This window comes from Eimeria maxima, genomic scaffold, assembly GCF_000499605.1.
Source record: "Eimeria maxima Weybridge genomic scaffold, Emw_scaff113, whole genome shotgun sequence".
Lineage (NCBI taxonomy): Eukaryota > Apicomplexa > Conoidasida > Eucoccidiorida > Eimeriidae > Eimeria > Eimeria maxima.
This window is the reverse complement of record NW_013563410.1, coordinates 1-18,468: the sequence shown is the minus strand read 5'-3', so window position 1 is coordinate 18,468 and position 18,468 is coordinate 1. Positions and strand designations below refer to the sequence as shown.

Below are 18,468 nucleotides of genomic sequence, written 5' to 3'. Positions count from 1 at the left end.
GGAGTCCTCTTATGGGGGGTCAGTCTCCACAATAGTACCAAATACAAATGCAATGCGACAAAAATACCCCACACAACCTGGCTTAAAAATAGTCAGGCACAACCTCAAAGCAGCACAGAGCAGCCACAGCTGCAACGCGCAAGTTTCGGCAGCAGGAGGGGCTGAAACTTGGGCAGGACGTCTGCCGCTGCGTTTGGCAAGTATATGGCCTGCACGTCCAGTATATGTTTGGCCATAGACAGTCCGCCAGGGCGCCCGTTGAAGCCAGCGGACCCCGTGAGTCCACCAATGTGTCTTGCTTCCTGCGTCGGAAGCGAGCGATCGCTGGAATCTGCGAAGCAAGTGCCATGATAGGCCCTGGGGGACCGCTCTGACCCCTCACTAGGATTGCCGCAGCTCGTGGAAAACGCAGCTGCAGAGTGACCCCACAGGACAGAGGCGGTGACAACGCCTTCCTCAACAAGAGCATGGAGGAGGAACTGCACCTCGCAGTCATCTAGAAGGCATAACATCCCCTGCAGCTGCTGGGCCGTGCTACCGGGCCTTTGCGTCAGCAGCATCCATAGTCGGAGGCAGAGCAGTTGCACGAGGGAGGCGTGCAGACGGCCATCTAATCGCATCCATGCACAAGCTGGCAGCCAGCCACTGGCCAGTCTCACCGGTCTTGGTGCTGCAGCTGCCCTAGGTAGTGGATCTCCCTCTGCCCCCTGGGGTCCCAAGGAAGAAGCCGTGCAGTCCAGTAGCGAACAGAAGAGCGAGCTGACGACCTCAGCCTGAGCTTGGTAGGCCGTTGTTCCCTCCTCTTCCGAGACCTCTGCTGGCGAAACGCCAGTCAAGGGACCCGAAACGCACGCAGCTCCACTTACCGGTGCAGTCGTTCCAAGCGAAGCCTGCTGCCCCTCCCGCGCCAATGGATGCTGCTTCTGCTGCTGCGGATCCTGCTGGCTTCGGACGCCTGAAGGGCCCCAAGCAGCCCAAATGGCTCGAGGCACCATTGCTGGGCGGAGATCGCTCTGATGCATGAGGCCTTCCCTTGAGGGGTCCCCTTCGCCGTTGAGCTTTTCGCCTGTTGCATCCGCTGCAGCGAGATGGGAACGTGATGCGCTCTGTTCGATTAGGCAGACGGGCAACGTGCCCCTGTGAAATGCCCACCGAGCAGCCAGAGGGTCGCGGACGACCAGCTGCTCCTTCAGGCAAAAGCGCGGGGCTGCCTCAGCAGCACCAACCAATCGCCAGCTCTCTCCAGCGGGAACGGGCACCACTAGACGCAAGGAGCACAGGATAGCAACACAGACCAAAAACAACTGACTGCCGCATGCAGCAACCCAACAGTTATCGCAGCAACATCCTAGGTCACCCTCAGTGGTCATGACCATCCCCACATTGGCCCCCGCCAACTCGGCCTTGCGACGAAGAGGCAGCAATGCCTCTCCACTGCTACTCCGAAGAGACAGCTTGCTTACCGCTCGCCTGAAGGCGAGGCGTGCCGCAGCACGTAGGCTATCTGCTGAGTTATCTCCCCGCACACTGTCTGCAAGGCGCACAGGGGCTGGTCCTGTCTGTGTGGAATGCCCTTCCACTGGAGATGCTGCTGCTGCTTCTGCTGCAGTCTCCTCCTCTCCCGCGAGCTCCAGCAGCAAGGCCGGCACCGCCACGCCTTCGGCCTTTGCCTTGAGCACGCAACCCAACAGCCACGCAGGGCATAACGCGAGAGCTACACATACGACGGCGTCCGCACGGGCCTCCTGTCCTGCCTGCACCACTGCTGGAGGAGCGCTGCCTTCAGCAGCACCAGCACTAGCAGCTGGGGAGAAGGCAGGAAGAATGGCTGCTAGTTCTTCTTGCGCCACCTCTCCGAGTCGCTCTGCAGCCACCGGCAGGGGTGGCGTTGGCAGCAACGGCAGAACAGCGTCATGCTGAACGCTAAGAGCAACAAGCACCGTCTCGTGAAGCGCCTGAAGCAGGGGCAAGGGGAGATGGCCGCTGCAGGGGTTGCCGCTGCTCTTCCAGGTGCCGGTGTTGCAGAGCTTAGCAGGTGGTGATTCTAAAAAGGCTTCTGCGGGGCCTTCTAAATACTGCCTAAGGATTCTGAGGGGCCCCTCTCCTGGGTTCGCCTCCCCAGTAGTCCCTTTCTGGTCTTCAACGAGTGGCCTATCGGTGAAACCCAGCATAGGGGGAACGACTGAGCACAGTGTAGTTGCTCCAGGGGCCTGCAATATTGCAGGGGTGTAGCAGCGGCTGCCTACGGCAGCCTGGGATTCATGGAGACAGCCGCAAGTTGTGTTGCAGAGACATCCGGGAGGGGCGAATGCCTCTACAGCCCTCGCAGCGAACCGCCAGTTCTGTCGGTGGTCGTCTGCATACGTGGGCAGAGAAACAGGAAAGCCGCTAGGGAGCCCGGGTTTGAAGCGCCATGGCCTGGCTGCTGAAGGTTTGAGGGCTGCGTGCACCTCTCCTTCTGTCCCAATTTCTGTCGCCACCTCTCTTTGTCTCTGAGCTTCCTCTGCAAGGGTAAAAGAAGTGGCTGCACTCGAAGTGCGGTCATTCAGAACTGGCGGTAGCAGAGAGGGGTCGAAGGCGTCCAGCTCCCCTGCAGCACCGAAGAGGCCGTCAGGAAGATGGCTGGCGGGGGGTACCTCCACTTCCATCGTCTTTCCCAGTGTTGCTGAGTTGTTGCATCCTGCATCCGCATCTCCAGATGTCGCATGCATCATTGATGCTGCTGCCGTATGCCAACGGACGCCACCGACCGCTGGTTTGGCGCAGGAGCGCTCAAACGCCCACCGCAGCTCCCTACAAAGGCTCCCAATCTCCGGAGCAGATCCCACCGCATGTGCAGGCCTGTTAAAGGGGGCACCTTCGAGGTCTGTGTTGTGTGGGAGGCTCCTCTCCACTTCTAGAACGTTTGTCCGCCGCCGGATGAGTGGCAGGCATGAGCCCAAGACAGAGCAAGTGATGGCAGTGATCTCGGGCACCCCCGCAGCATGCGCTGTGATGTGTGTCTCCACGCCGCCCTCCGTCGGCCTCCTCAGTGGCCTCGTGTCTCCCAACAGGTCCCCCCCTTCTTCCGCCCGACCCAAAGAGAGAGCACTCAGCCACTCAGGCACGTTGTTCCACAAACCTTCGCCCCCGTCACCGCCATCCTACATACACCCCAGAGGCCGCAGGTTCCTAACCAGGCTGCAGAAAAGCAACCCCCTAGACACCCTCACTGCCCCCGTAGTTGCCCCGAGGCGCTTCATTCCCCACACGCACACCCCGTGTTGGCTGTAATACACGTGCGCCTCTGACTACAGTGGTCCGAATCTTCAGACAAAAAGTGCAAGAACCCTCTGGGCTGCACCGCACGGCCACCTGGCCACCCAGTTGGTGCTTATGGGTTTGAGCAGCGAATAGTTCTCACTCTGGGGGTTGGGGGGGTTGAGGGGTGGGGAGTGGTGGCAGCAGCTTACCAGCGCGTCTTCGTCTTCTAGAAGCTTCAGCAGTTCGGCGTCAGCAGCGGCCTCCGTTGAGTCTGGGAGACGGCCCTCCCTACCCCAGAAGGGAGACAACCACAGCCGCCCTCGAGCCAACCCTTCAAGGGCCGCAAGAGCTTCGGAACCTACCACCTCGGAAGTCAGAGATAATGTCTCTCTCCTAACAACTGCAACGGCAGGCTCTTCCTCCCTCTGCTGGCATAGCTCGGGCGCTGCGGGAGCGCTATTTCCTTTCCTGACACTTGCCTCTTCAGGCAAGAAGAGGCAACTGTCAGCAACCATCTTTGGTGGTTCCGAGGTGGAAAGGCACCCAGAGGCGGCTGGCTGCAGCCGAGAGTTCTCGAGCAGTTGAAGCAGCTGCAAGTCGCCGTCGTTGGTCACTGTAGTTGCGTCAACAGCCCCTGCTTCCTCCGAAGGCTGAGCCTCCTCCGCGGCTAACTGCGCCAGCAGCAATTCATGCGGAGAATCGTTTCCTTCGGAATCCTTCCAAGTCTGTGGGGCTGCAGGCGCAGCAGAAGAGTTTGCTGGGGATGAGGGCTCCTCATCCCCAGCAAACTCTTCTGCTGGAGCAGCAGCGTCTGTGAGCCCTTCGGGGAGACCCCCAACGTTGCGTTCTGTAAGCTGGTTCGCCGAGTACAGCAAAGCCGAGAGAGTACGGTAGTCCCACAGCCGACCAAAAAGCGATAGGCGAGCGGAGCTGCGCACCCACAGGATGCCGCAGACAGAAGGGCAACAACAGCTGAACCTCAAGTATAAGGGCAAACACACACTGCAACGACGGCAGACAAAAGAGAGTCAAGGGATTACCTGCTAAGGACAAACGGGCGACGGCATTTAGCCTCGAGTGCTGTGGCGATCTCGGGCCTCTTGTACAAATGCTGCTGTCTACCCGCCGGTTCAGTCGCTCCTAAGGCCTTTTTATCCTTTGAGGGCGGTGCAATAGAGCCAACAGTGGCAGCAGCAGCAGCAGCAGCTGCCGCTGGCGGCTTGAAGACGGTAACCCAGCCTTTGCGCTGCCAGGCCCTCCAGAGGCCTGTCAGTTCCAAAGGCCGCAGCTCCCGGAGCGCAGCGAGTTGCACAGCAGGTCGGTAGAAGGGCAACGGCGTGAGGAGGACGGCCTGCAGAAGAAACAATCATATGACTTCGAGAGGCGACACTACTTAGCTGTTGCTCTTTCTCCCCTCTCCACCTGCCCCCTTAGGCCACAACGGCCAATGCACACGAAACCCATTCCCTCAGCGGGCCTCTCCTGCAGTTAGCGCCCGCGCACCTTCAGCATATTGCGTGCCATCAGGATGCGGGGACAGCTCAGCGGTCGAGACACCTGAGGGCCACCGCACACATGCTATAGCTGAGGGCGATGCACTCCAACCAACTGAGGCCGCCACAGATCACAGGAGAACCATGCAAAGACAGAGGAAACAGGGGCAGGTCCTACAAGAGACTTCCTCGGAGCCCCTAACGCCTCGCCCCTGTACACGCTGTGTAAACGCAGCTCCAAGGCGGAGGGGATGCGGCCCTCGAGGACGAAGTGGCGCAGAGCTGCAGGGTCGAGGCGCCTGTGCGGGTCGGCAACACAGAGACAGGTATAGCCCGCAGATTTCACAGCAGCAGCTCCCGTTGGAGACAACACGCCAACAAAAAGATATTCGTGGGGGTTTAGACGGGAGAAGGGTCCAGGCGGCAGACAACGAATAGGCGCAGAGGAAAATGAGACGGCCCACCGGAAACTGCTGAAAATGCGGGAGTTGAGCGACCGGCGGCTCAAAACAAAACCCAAAAACAACCGCGCGCTCGAAGACGCTAGAGGGGGCATGCAGAGACAACCCAGGATCTGGAAAATCTCACACAGATAACGGAAATACAAGCCCCATTTCAGAGGAAACACGTAACCGTAATGTATAGCAGAGGGACAAAATAATCCTCTCAGAGTCTGCTCGGCTTCTGACACAGCAAACTGTGTCATTCCCTCTGCCGACCAACAACAAAAGCAGCCCACGGAAGCTGCTGGGCCTCCCTACAAGCATGCATGCACTTTTGCATGCGGCATTGAGAATTGGCATATTTTGATTCCCAGTCCCAACCTACGTGCCAAATGAGATGCTCCTCTGGGGGAAGAGACTGCGAGCTGGCGGGGAACAACCAGGCCTCAGCCAGGGGCCCCCCAACTCGGTTTACTGCCCTTTCAAAGAGACTCCCGGGACCTGCTGAACTTTGCTGGGGGCTGTAAGCCGCCATCCAGAGCCTCTCCGCAACGACGGCGGCCCCTATAAGACCAATCTCATCCTCTGTAGAAGGCACAAGAGCCCCAAAACAGCTTCCTCAGGTATGGAGAGCAGCTTCCCGAGGGCTTGCATTCTCACAGTCGTCTCGGACTCAGCAACCAACGTCCCTCAGAAATGCCTTGCAAAGCACCGTAGATGAAAAACAGCGAACGATGTTCAAGACCGAGAAACGTATCAATATGCCACTTACCGCGACCCATTGAAGAGAGTACTGCCTGCTCGTCTCCTGTTGCCTGGCAACAGGGGCCACAACACAGCATATGGAGCTCCGGGTACAAAATTCTGTCCCTCCTTGATAATTCATGAAGGCATCCCAACGATAGCACCAACGCCCACAACCCTCAGAAAGTGCAATGGCACACAGGAATACGGCGTTAATGTCTGCTGCGCTGCGGCTGCACTGCTGCAACAACCGGAGCACAGTTTCTGTACGCTGGAGCCTGTGAACCTTTCGCTGTTGTGGTTATATGATACAGAAGCGCTGTATTGCACAATAGCAACGACGTACACAGTTCATACATATGCACATGGCATACGACTCACAATATTGCAAAATTACACGTACCCGCATCAAGAAGCTGCTGGCTGGGATATCCACGGCCCTTACAGCCCCTCGGACCAGCAGGCGCCCTGCAAAGCTCTCCCGGGCCTTCAAGGCTTCGTCAGTAGGTGAACTGAGTATCACCTGCTGCTGCGACTGCGTAGGGGACCCTGCATCAGATCCAGAAAATGCGGTGCCGCTATTCAGCAAACGCCACAGCCTCTAGAAGGCTTGCTGCGCGCGTTCATGCGCCATCGTTGTGTCAATGGCGTACACAGCAGCAACAGGCAAATCTATAGAGAGTGGTTGTGTATAGATTTGACTGTTGTTGCAGACGCATGTCTGCTTATGCCGCAGTAAATAGACAAATACACGCAGGCAGTCGAGGCTGCACAGACTTCAGGAGCTAAGGACGGGGTGTTCCGGTCATTCATACACCTGTGAACTCTATAGCAAAATACGAAGGCCGTTATGTGAATAAAGGCCCCTGTGGGTTTGCTACTACACAGGTAGATATGGTTTTGAAGCCGCAGTTAAACACACGCCGAAGTTTGTGTGGCTGGAGCAGAAGGTCTCCCGCGGGCGTTACTGCGGTGTGTTAACCCAAACTGGATGCACGCCTTACCGCGAACAGCAGGAACCGCCATTGCGCGACGTCTCCGCCTGAATTTGCTGAGCTCGGCCCTTTGCTGTTGGTCCTCGAGCCGCCTGGGGCACAATCAGGCAACATTCCTCAACACAGTCCCCATGAGGATTGTACATCAGACAACCACCCGCACACCCCTTCGGTCGAGGTCCTCGCGCGCGACGGAATCAATGGGAGAGAGTTTAGAGAGCTACGTACGTTCGCGTAAAAATATTGAACACATGGGGAGTCTTGCGCCCCTGAGAAAAACTTCAAAAGCACTGGAAAACAGGGAACTAGTAGCATCACCTGGGTACACCAGGCGGAACAGGAGGGACTCCTCACTCACCGTTTTCGCTCCCAAGGCAAGATGTACAAGAGCTCGTTGTCCGGCAGGGGCTCACGGTGGGCCCGTTCATAGTGCAGCCGTAGCGACTTTTCCCAGGAGTAGAAATGGCCACAGCGATGGCACTGAAACCGCACATCTCGAGTGCGGTGTACCAGCAGGCCAGGGCCTCTATCCCTCTCCACTGTGTCCGCCTTTGTTGGGGTCCCCGCGAGCCAATGAGGACGCGGCGAATTGCTGCGGGACTGGCCGGGGACAGAAGAGCTAGTGACGGCGTCTGCGTCGGTGGGTAGCTGGTTAGGCACAGGCACAGGTGTAAGGGGGGTGTCCCCATCTTCAGCTTGCTGCCGCTCCTCACTGTCCCAAATACTACCGCCAATAAACAGTGCTTGGTTGCTGCGTGAGCCACCCTTGATTTCAAAAACTCGAATCAAGTAGCGCAACACCGCCTGAACCCCGCAGACGACATTGCCAAGAGCAGCCCTATTTGTATGCCTCAATGAGTACAACGGAAATGTACCTCTAACTCTGACGAAAGCTATCGGCTGCAACAACCACTAGGCCAAGTTAGGCGGCGCCGTAGGGCTCCTATTAAGCCCGGCAAGGCCCCCATGAGGTTGGGTAGAGCCGCTACAAGCCATGAGGGCCCCCAACCTACATCTGCAGGGTATCCAATACGTGCCGAAAGTTCGACAATTTGTGGAGAGGACGCATTCAAGACAAGAGCCTCCAACTCCGCCCCTCCAGCGTCCCTCAGCTTCTCTAGCGTCTCCGCAGCAAACGCATCCAGGGCAGCCTGCGGCAAAAGCAGAAACAAGCACAAAAGCAGCAAACGCTACAGAACTGAGACCAGAGGAACGAGTGACAAACGCAGCGGCAGCAGATGCAATACAGGTAACACCACATGAATGCACCAGGTTGAAAAGGCGTTTGGCAGAAATCGTCTCCATAAGAAGCAGCTGCTAGGGCCTAGCCCTCTGCGTATCCGCCTTCCAACAACAGAGAAGCCCAGCACCAAAACCCAAAACAACAACTGGCTGATTCTCCAAGCCCCCCGCTCTTCTTGGCGTACCCTTGCAGCTGCAGTGAAGGCCACCTGGCCTTTCCAGTTCTTGGAGTTAAATGCCTCACGGACGGCGAATGCCTCGGGCAACGGCACCTGTATCCCGCGCACAAGCACAGACAACAGACGGCATATGGTTCATGGTGTAGGCAAGACCTTGGCAAACACCAGGGGGTAGTTGTTGGGCGACTTTGCCTCAACGGGCCCTTCTTTGCCTTCCTCTCCGAGAAGGCCTATACGCAGGTACGCCAGTACACAGTTGAGACTCATCGTGGGTCAACACACGGGCGGACCAGAGTCTTCTAAAGAACACTGGGGGGAGGAGCCAAAGACATACCCTCCAGCGGCTGGAAGCACCGGCCTCTTCAGGGTTTCTGGGACCCGCCGAACCTTCCCTTTCGGACTGCTGTGCGCCGTCGCTGTCTTCCGAATGGGGGGAAAAGAAATGCGAGGGCTGGGGGTCGCTGCCCATAGCCCAAGTCATCTGCCGCTCTTCCTGCACCCACTGTGATACCTGTAGCTGCAGCTGCTGCCAGTAGGCCTCCACCCCCTCGTGCGAAAGACCGTCGAATTCTCTAGCCGGCAGAGGGGTTTGTACTTCCCCTTCCTTCGACACCGTCTGTGCAACACCAACAGCAACAAAATCCAAGTGTTTACGAAGCAGAGGCCGCATGGTCCTGAGATTTATGGCTTCTGTGAACACAGTTTCGTCGTGCCTATATTAAAACGTGCAGCTGTTACGGCTACGCTCAGTTGCTGACGCTGCTGGTTGACCCGGCGTGCAGGCACTTGCTGGCCTCTTCTGGTGCCGGCTGTGACAAAGACAGAGACAGGAGAGAACCTACCCTTGAGAACGCTGGCAGCCTTATGATCTCGTTAAGGCGCCATGCATGCGCGACGAGGGGCCCCTTCGGAGTGGACCCCTCGGAGGGCGGGCTGGGGACAGCTTGGACCTGGCAGATGATCCCCATGCGGCCTGCAGAAATGGAAAACGCGGATTCACCGGTCACAGGGTATATGATGCAAGTGTGTGGGGCTGGCGGGCGGTACCACAAGTAGCAGTTTCAGGTGCTACAGTTGATAGAAATAAGAGCGCTGTAACCGCCCAATTGTAGCAGCAGGCGTCGCGTCAGGCGTCGCGGTGCAGCAGCAGATACTGCCAATGACCCCTAAACATAGCTCGAGAAGAGAGAGGGGGGGAGAAGACGCAGAGCCAAAGTTGAGATGTGGCCTACCCAGCAGCGACAAGAGCTTCCTGACGGCGGTTCCCGCGTTCTTTTTGCCCAGCCCCAAGAGCGGGAGCTGCGCCTTTGGATGCAGCTGTCTGTAGGCCTGTAGCTGACGGCTGGAGAAGACCAGCAACCGAAAGAGAGGCCCCGGCAGCATCTGCATCGGGTGGCGTGACGCAGCCTCTTTCGCCAAGTGCTCGTCTAGCAGGGGCAGCGCATAACCGCACCCTATCTGTAACACAGATAGGAAAGCGTACAGCAGAGAATAGAGAAACATGCAAACGGCGGTTCCCGGGTTCGATTCCCAGCGGAGGTCGGGGACCCTCTGCGGCTTGTTTGTGTATCCAGGAAGCTCCCGGTAGCTCGTTTAGAATGCCCGCCTCACCAGACGCAGAAACGTCTCCAACGGCATGCGGCGGACCATGGTGGAGACAGTCAACAGGGGCGCCTCTGCATGCAGAAGCGCAAACTCCAGCCCCCCACGTTCTGGAAGGTTTCACTGCCTCTTCTGCCCAGGCAGTTAGACACCACGGTGTCCTTATCATGCCAGAGACAGACTATAGGCAATGCAGCAGAACTTGCTGTAGCAGGGGAAGCAGCAGCAGGTGGGGCGGAACCTGTTGGCCAACCTGTCCCGGCAGCAGTAGACAGCTCGCCTCACCCGCTACGCTGGACAAGGAGCTCTCAGGATGCCCCATGAGCTGCCGTGAGAGGACGAGAAGAAATTGGTGGAAGCACTTTGCGCGGATCATCACTGGGAATATGAAGCCGTAGAACGCCAAGTGCTTCTGACTAAAGACAAATTTGTCTTGAAAGGTAGAACGCGGAAGCGTCTGCAGCGAAACCAGCAGCAAGAAGGAGACAAAACAAACGGCACAGACAACCTCTGTTAATCTATGAATAAAACGAAACCTCTAGTCCGACAAAACCAGCGTTCGTGCCCCCCGCAGTTCCTCTATACGCCGTCTGGAGAATTGCCTCACATCCCCTTCTGTGTAGTCCCTGAGACTCCCTCCCGGTATGTTCGTACCTTGTCTACCATCAGCAAAGATGCCGCTGTAGCAGGCGGCCCCGGCTGCGTCACGCGGCTGCAGGCGGTGCGGCTCTCGAGTTGAGATAAACGCGATATCTCCCTCTCCAAACCTTTGAGCTGCTTGCCTACGAGCGATTGCATGGGGGTGTCATCCGGAAGCACGCTGGAATGGACAACCTGAGGGACGTCTCCTGAAACTGCCGGCGCCTGGGGGCTGATGGAGTTGCGTCTTGACTCCGCAAGGGTGTGCGGCGGTTGCAGGGCCCCAAGGGAACCCAAGGACGAGCTAGCTAGCCGAAGATCTTCGCCCTGACGCAGCCACAGAACCAGCTGCGTAACCGCAACAAGTTGGAAATTGTGCGAATAAAGCAGCGAGCAGCTAGCTAGCTACCTAGAGAACCAGCTAGTCAGAGGCGCCTGTGCTGCCCCAGCTCACCGCCTCCTTCAGCTTGCCTTCAAGGAGCAGCTGGTTACGCCGAATGGCCTCGCGACAGCCGTGGGCCCGCCTCTGTGTAATCTGAAGGCAGTAGTAGGCACACCATCAGCCCAAAGTGTAGAGCAGCACCAGCACTAATCGCAGCAACACAACAAACACAAACTGTTGTACGGCAACTCCTAACGTGTGATGCAGGCGAGGGGGCCCTTACTAGGGCAGCAACCCGCTGCTCCGCGGTCTCTTCGTCGAGTGACTCCGCCCAATAGAAGAACGTGATGTCTGCAGGTGCTGGGGATGTCCCCGCGGGGCCTTCTAGCCTTTCCTGTGCGTTTTTTGAGGTGGTAACCCGGCCACGGCGGATGCGTGGCTCCAACTGCATCGCTACTTCAGCCATGCGGTGAACAGTTTTCCTGAATATCCACAGAGGCTCCAATCCAAAACCACCCAAGCTCAGAGACCCAGACATGACCAGCGCCAGATCAGCGATACCACAACGCCCATGCAGCAACACACACACTGGCAACCGCCACAAACCCTCGCCCCAACGCAGTGTGTCCAGGCAGAATTAGATGCACGACAGACACAGCAGCAAAAAAGCAAGCCATCCACCCTCCCCTTCGTCCGTAGCCTGCAGCTTCGGGGGCCAGGTGAAGGCACGCAGCAGGCGTGCATATATTGCGTAGGTTAGGTGTCTGTAGATTCCAAGCGCAGGCCTCAGGGTTCGCAGTTTCCCATTTGAGCCGCAGCTTTCGGGCCCCCGACACCTCCTCTCCTTGAGGGTTAAGACATAGACAATAGCTTTAAGGCTTTAATGCGTTTGAAGGGCTGTGATGGCAAGAAGAAGGGTGAAGCTTCGGCCGAGGACCAACACAAGAGGCTCACCTGTCGGGCCCATTGGGTGTCTGCTCTGCATCAGCGATGGCTTTACTGATGGAGGGAATTGTGCAGCAACCGGCGCTCTCAACAGCCCGTTGAAACAGCGTCAGACGAGCGACAAACTGAGGAGTCTCCAGCAGCCGCTGCGCTCGAGGAGGCAGCTTCGCCCGCGCGGCGCGGCGGGTCATCTCCTTAAGCAGACCCTCAACGGCCCCCGAGACAACAGCCTGACTACCAGAACCAGTACCGCCATCGAATAGACACCGACGTATAGCGCCTGGCAGTGCAGCCGGGGCAGATACTGCCACCGCCAACTCAGCTGCTTCAGCCTCAGTGGTAGATGCTCCATCAGGGCCAAGACTCACTGCAGGGCTCGCGGTGGATGCTGCTGGAGCACCAGCCGCCGCCGCAGCAGCCGCCGCAGCAACCGCACCATTTGCTGCTGCTGCCGAGGGCGTCGCAACTGGTGGCGGCGCAGCAACCGTAGCAGCTGCTCCTGCAGCAGCATCTGTTTCTTGTGCAACAAGCACCTCTTTTTCGGCATCCTCCCTGGCCGTTTTGCCGCGACGGCAGGTAGCCCGTTTCTTGGAAGCTCCGGCAGGGGTCCCCTGAGCACTATGGGGCCTCTTCAGAGGCGTCTGTGCCTCACTGTCAACCTTACCAACCCGAGCAAAGGCACTGCGAGCGGTTCTCTGTAGCCTTCCCCGCTGCTGTCGCCCGGACGACTCATACAGCAACCCCTCCGTCCCTTTCTGTGGAGTTTTTTCAGGAGAAGCAGAAGCACCACCAGCTGGTGCTTCAAGCTGCGCCTCGGTCTCAGGAGCAGCCCCAGACGCAGCTTGGGGCCCTGAAGAAGGATCGAAGGCCTTAGCGGTTCGGGCAGCCGCTTCTCCCCGCATGTGCACCACAACTGCAGCAGCCGAAGGGCCTGCGTGGGCAGCAGGGCCTTCCCTGACAGACACAGCACCCAGACAGGTCCTAAACTATAAACCCCCAAGCCCTGACCTCTTTCTTCTGCTCAGCTGCTCAGGAAAGCAAGAGTCCGCTTGGGGTGTCTCTGTCTGCTACCAGGCGCCCCACGTCTCAGCGGTGCTCCCTGAAAAGTCCTCCGATGGGGCCTCTGCCAGCAGTGCCTGCAAACAGGGCAGCCCCTTGCTGATGTATCTGTACAGAAAGCACTTTCCGCGCCTCTCAGCCACGCGTGACACCAAATTCCGCCTCGAAAACTCCTGCGACAACAGACAGCAACCCCATCGGAGCGCGCATGCACATGCCCTCCCCTTGAGACAGCCCACAACCGAGCGCAACAAGCTTCAAAAAAAGCCACGCATTTCGCCTCATAATTGACCCAGAGACTTCTGGAAATAAATGCGGGCACTCTGGGTAGCATCTCCAGTATTGCAGCCTAGCATGGGCCCATTCGACCAACGTATGCACATAGTTTGCTTTGCAGAGGCCTGCTAGTGCCCTGTATGGCATCGCTGAACCCCTGAAGCACCCAAGTCATGAATGACGCACCGCCAGGGCCTTGCCGCTCCGCTTTATGTCCAGGCCCAGCAGACGTGAGAGGCCCACGGTGGTGAGGCCGTCTGAACCAGCGGCTATCAAAAGTAGCGAAGCTAACGACGCCAGAGATGTCCCCTCCAAGTCCACCCTGCAGCCACAACACAGACCAAAGGTCTCCTCTCTGTTAAAGCAGTGGCAGCGGCAACAGCAACGGGTGCAGCAACCCCCTCGCCCCAACGCCGCCCAGAGCAGCCGAGCGGAGAAGACAACAGTGCATCTAATGGGATCCCTGCAGTCTCTACTCCTGGTGTTGGGGCCCATTCCCCCGCACGGGAGCAGATATGGCACATGCGATAAAGTGTATGGCATGGTTGTTCGACGTCCGAAGCGTACAGAACTGAAGGGCTCTCTTCTGCCTCGCCTTCATCTGCTGCAGTCGCCCCGTGGGCCGAAGCATCTCTGCGGAGATCCGCCGCTCTTGCGGCTGTTTCCACCGTCCCCTCTTCCACCTTCACTTGGGCACTGCGACACCCAAAGAGACAGAAGCATACCACCTGCGGGGGGCGCCTGAGATAAAACCCTTCACAGCTACGCTCGTGCTTTGAAATGGCCGAACAAAAGAGATTACAAGGCATACCAATGCAGCTGTCCGCCTCCCTCCACACGGAATGGAGCAACCCGAAACCCTAAAACTCAAGCCCTTCGCCCTAATTCCTACGATGAAACATAGAGTGTGAAGGCCTACATTAGACTGCCTCCACCCGTTTGGCCCTGGCCACTGTGCTGCGGCGCTGCAGCAGCAGAATGCTGCTGGGCTGCGCCAGCAGACAGAATGAGACAGGGCTCAAAGCGAGCCGTCTGCCGACAAAATGCCCTTACGCGTTGCACTTGCCCACTGCGCTCTAGCGACTCCCGCAGCCTGTAAAACAACCGCCGCAGCTGTTTATCACTGAAACGCAGGTAAGGGGCCTGAAAAACAGCAGCACAAGCAGAAATGGTACAACCAGCAGTCGAAAAAGGAAGCACTAATACCCCACACGCATGGCAGGCATCCACGGAACAGCTGGGGGCCTCTGGACTATCGGAATAGCGCCTCAGGTGTATATGCAGGGTTGGGATGTAAACAGGTTTGGGGACGGCTCTAGGGACGGGAATGGTTGTCGGTGCATGTGCAGGGCTTGCGGTGTATGTGCATTGTTCAGGGTGTCTGCGTAGGGCTTGTGGTGTATGGCCAGTGATGGCCTTGCCTCTTCAGATGTGAGGAGTTTGGATATGCAGAACTGGCGGACTTCCTCTTCCAGCAAGATGTTGTTGGGAGAGTTGTGCAGCAGACGGAGGGCCTGCTGTTGCAGCGGCAGCAAGTGGTGAAGGGCCACTAATCCCCTCAAGTGCGCCGGTAGTCTCAGAGGGGAGAAGAAGGCACTGCTCCACAACAGCGCCGACACTGTGAGGTTTGTTCGAACAGTGCCACGAGGAGGAGGGGCCCCCGTGGGACCCTCGTGCCCACCGATGTTCTCTAAACTCGAGGCCTCCCGGCCCTGCTGGTCAGGGGGTCCCCCTTTTGTTGGGCTGTGCCCCTCCCCCCTGCCCAACTTGTGGGTGGGGGGTATAGCCAGCTGCATGTGGCAAATCAATTCGTCCCTATAAAGAGGCTTTAAGTGGTGAAAGACACTCTTGGGATCGAGCTGTAGCTCTTGCGCCAGACAGTACTGCCATTGACCTAAGCAGAAGGAAGAAATACAAGAGAAGTGATGAGCATAACAAGAACCACAGAGCCAGCTAAACTCGAGCAAGAAGCAGCAGCATCTCTACAAACGTGCATATACATGCATATATACGGGCTATACAGCTGCCTATCTCCCGAAGCAGCCCCCTATATAGGTAGACGACCAATCAACCGGATGCTAGCTGATGACTTGGCTATCTGTATGGTAGTTAGCTATCTCGGTAGCTATCTTGGCAGTCAGTTGTTTGGGTGGCCTACCGTTTTCTTTGTGGCTTGCGATGTTTCGAAGAATTTGGAATGGGACTTCTGCCGCCCTTCTGTCCAAGTCCGTCTTATCTGCGGCGGCATCAACTCCTGTCAGCAGCAGCAACGGTAGGCCTGGAGAAGTCGCCAGCAGCCATTGCCGCTGCTGTGCTTTCCACGCGTCTATTGCTGCTGCTTCTGAAATAGAGGGAGGTGGCCCCGCTCTCTTTGCATCGCCTGCTGCAGCTCCGAGGGTAAAGGAGCGGGTCGACGGCGCCATCAGCAAGTCCGACGGGACTAGAGGGTCTCGCCAGGAGAGCGACTGGATTTTGCTGCGTTTTGTTGGTGTTGTTGCTGCATCGGTGTTTGCTGGCGCAGCAGCAAGGGGGTGGTGATGCTTCTGGTGGCTGCAGGAGGATGTTGCCGTGAAGTAAACGTCGGGGCATCGGTACAGCGACCTCCAAAGCATAGCCTGAGAGTAGCAGCCATAAATACTCCGGAGATTTACAACTGAAGCATACATGCATAACAGTATTATCACAAGCATTCTCCCCGACGTATTATCCACACCGAACTTAACGGCCTCCCCAGGCTCCTGGACGACCACTGTTGCACGCAAGCGTTCGATTTGACTCAACGAGAGGAAGAACCAAGAGCAGCGAGAAGGTCAAGCAGCGGACTTACCCTCGAGAACGGGTCTAAGGCCCAGTCATTTTCCTGCTGCAGAACTGCACAAAGGCGTTCAAACGAAATACCAGGAAAAGGGTGCAGTGCCAACTCCTCCAGGGCCAGGGCCCTAAGAGTCGCCTCCATATTGCAGCGGCCAAGGACCACGGGCGGATATACAGCCGGGGCTGTTGTTGGCTACACTCACTGAGCCATTGTCTTTCCCAGTCTGTGAAGATATATATATTCACATCTCAACCAGTTACCCAGCTTATCAGAGATAACCGAGCTCTCTTAGGGGCCCTCGTGAGGGGCCCCATAGACCAGCCGGCTTTTCGCTACTGGTACAACGTCCGATAAGGGTTGGTTGGTTTATGGGTGCTTCCGTGCGTCCCAAAAGATTCCCGATTAACACCATTTAATGAAGTTAGGACTATGTACGGTCGCTTCATGAAATGCAGCAACGAAGGAGTCGATGGGAGACTAGGGCACGGCCCGAGCGAGACCTCTGCGACAGGGCAGGCCCACCACCAAGAGGCGGGTTTAGAGCGAGTTATCGTGTTGTTGAAGTTGTTGTTAAATTCAAAATAAAATAATTAGGTCATTAATTTGAATCAGTCGCGTGTAGACGGAAAGGTAAACCGGCCAGCATCAGCCCCTCTCTAGCAACAGCCCCAGACAACTGCACTGCAGCAGCGGAGGAACGCGCGTTCGAATCCCAGCAAAACACGAAAAGAAGTAGAAACAAAACGAGGTATACTGCAGTTAACTAACAATATCGGCTGATTTTTGGACATCTCAAAGAGCTCATTGCTACTGGTAAATGGAGTTTTTCCTCCGCATGTTTAGGGTACTATTGGTAGCGCGTATGTGTAGGCGCTTTTGTGTGTTTTTGCTTGTATGTTTGCGTTTGCGTGTGGAAGGGTGGTGTGTGTGGTTGTGGATGGTATGTGGGTGGGCTTGTGTCGGTGGGTGTGGGTGGTGGTTAGCGTTCTTGTGTATGTGTCCCTGTGTATGCCTATGATGTATCACGTTGCATTCCGGTTTGGGCAGCAGCTGTTTAGCCTGATGCTGCTTAGCCAATTTGTCCTACGGGAGAAAATTTACGGATTGCACTGGCCAGTAGCCACTTAGCAAACGATGGGAACCCAGGAACGCCAAAACACCATCACACTATTCATGTTTTATTATTCTTACTTCAGGAGTCATATTTCGGCCAACTGCGACAAAACTACAAAAACGTTTTAAGAAGAGTTGTTCGGGACGAATGATATGTGAACCAAAGGCCCATACTTCTGGTTGCATGGGTTACGAACAGCATTTACTCAATCTGCAGTTCCGTGTGTCCAACATAAATAGCTTCTCGCTGCGTTTTGCAACTTTTAAAGAAGCTTTAATTAACGGCACTTCCCCTGAGACCAATGCAATTCTATTTGAAAACACCTTTTCGGCACGTGGATCACAAGTTTCGTGAACGTTGAAGAGGTGTCCTAATACGAACTGCTATGCCGCCTGCGTTGCCACCAACAGCAGTTTGGTTTAGATTGCTTTGATGAACTTTTCTGAGTCTAAATGCTTTTCATTTCCTCGATTTCCAGTGTTTTGGCGGTTTCTTTGGCTTTACATTTGTTCCATACTGTTCAACTTTGTGAAAGCGAGCGAATGAAGGTCGCAATTCCCAGGCCTTATCGTCCTGAAGCACATCACATCAACAGCGATTTAAATAATTTGGTGTTCTTGGAAGTAAAGGCTTTCCTTTAGAGTCGTAATCTTCCCTTCTCAATCGAGTGCACTATAGAGTAAGTAGCATTCATGAAAACATGTATTGCACATATATTTACGATGTCACTGTGGAAAAATTTGTGTTACGCCTATTCATTGGCCGATGAACTAGGAGTTCTGGAGAGCGCAACTTTAATTGTTAGAAGAAAAATGAAGTAAGAATGAAGGTGGCTTCACGTCCAGAACAAGCACCACAAACCCCGAACAAATCCCACGAGAAACCAGACGACGTTTGGAAATAAGCAGTGTGTGCAAGAAGAGTTCTTAAGATCGTTTCGATTTTACGGTTGAAATTTAGGTGCAAAGATTAGATGTTAACCGAATTTAGTGCGCTTCCCCTCACTGTCTCCTCGTCCTGCCCTTCCGGGCTTGCTTTTTCTGGGGGCTCGCAGCGGCAGAACCTTATTTGCCCCAAGTGCCGTTCAGGTGTCAGCAGCTGCGCGTCTGACGGTGCGGGCCCCAGCAGCACTTCGCCGCGAGGAGGCCCCCGCTGGACGCTATACCAGAGGCCGCGGACGTGCACAAAACGCTCCTCAACGACGCCAGAAGGAGAAGAAACCAGTGGACGATCTCCCAACGAGGCTACGTAGGCAGCAAGTAACTCTGCAGACACCATATATATATATATATATATT

The 18,468-nt window shown here is 56.3% G+C and overlaps 1 protein-coding gene across 1 annotated transcript; it reads right to left on the bottom strand.

Moving 5' to 3' along the window:
- Positions 1-104: 104 nt before the first annotated feature.
- On the bottom strand, positions 105-16,198 carry EMWEY_00014470 (hypothetical protein, conserved; the record flags this gene model as incomplete). The annotated part of the gene is made up of 27 exons (XM_013477295.1): positions 105-3,143; positions 3,453-4,173; positions 4,284-4,594; positions 4,849-5,310; positions 5,565-5,764; positions 5,952-5,994; positions 6,327-6,472; positions 6,928-7,010; positions 7,277-7,722; positions 7,932-8,069; positions 8,346-8,432; positions 8,674-8,955; positions 9,182-9,312; positions 9,572-9,797; positions 9,951-10,015; positions 10,227-10,398; positions 10,596-10,907; positions 11,035-11,115; positions 11,246-11,444; positions 11,917-12,861; positions 12,979-13,139; positions 13,429-13,564; positions 13,810-13,938; positions 14,162-14,385; positions 14,706-15,136; positions 15,401-15,857; positions 16,070-16,198. The coding sequence occupies 27 exons, from the start codon at positions 16,196-16,198 to the stop codon at positions 105-107; spliced, it is 9,756 nt and encodes a 3,251-aa protein (XP_013332749.1).
- Between the last annotated feature and the right edge of the window lie 2,270 nt (positions 16,199-18,468).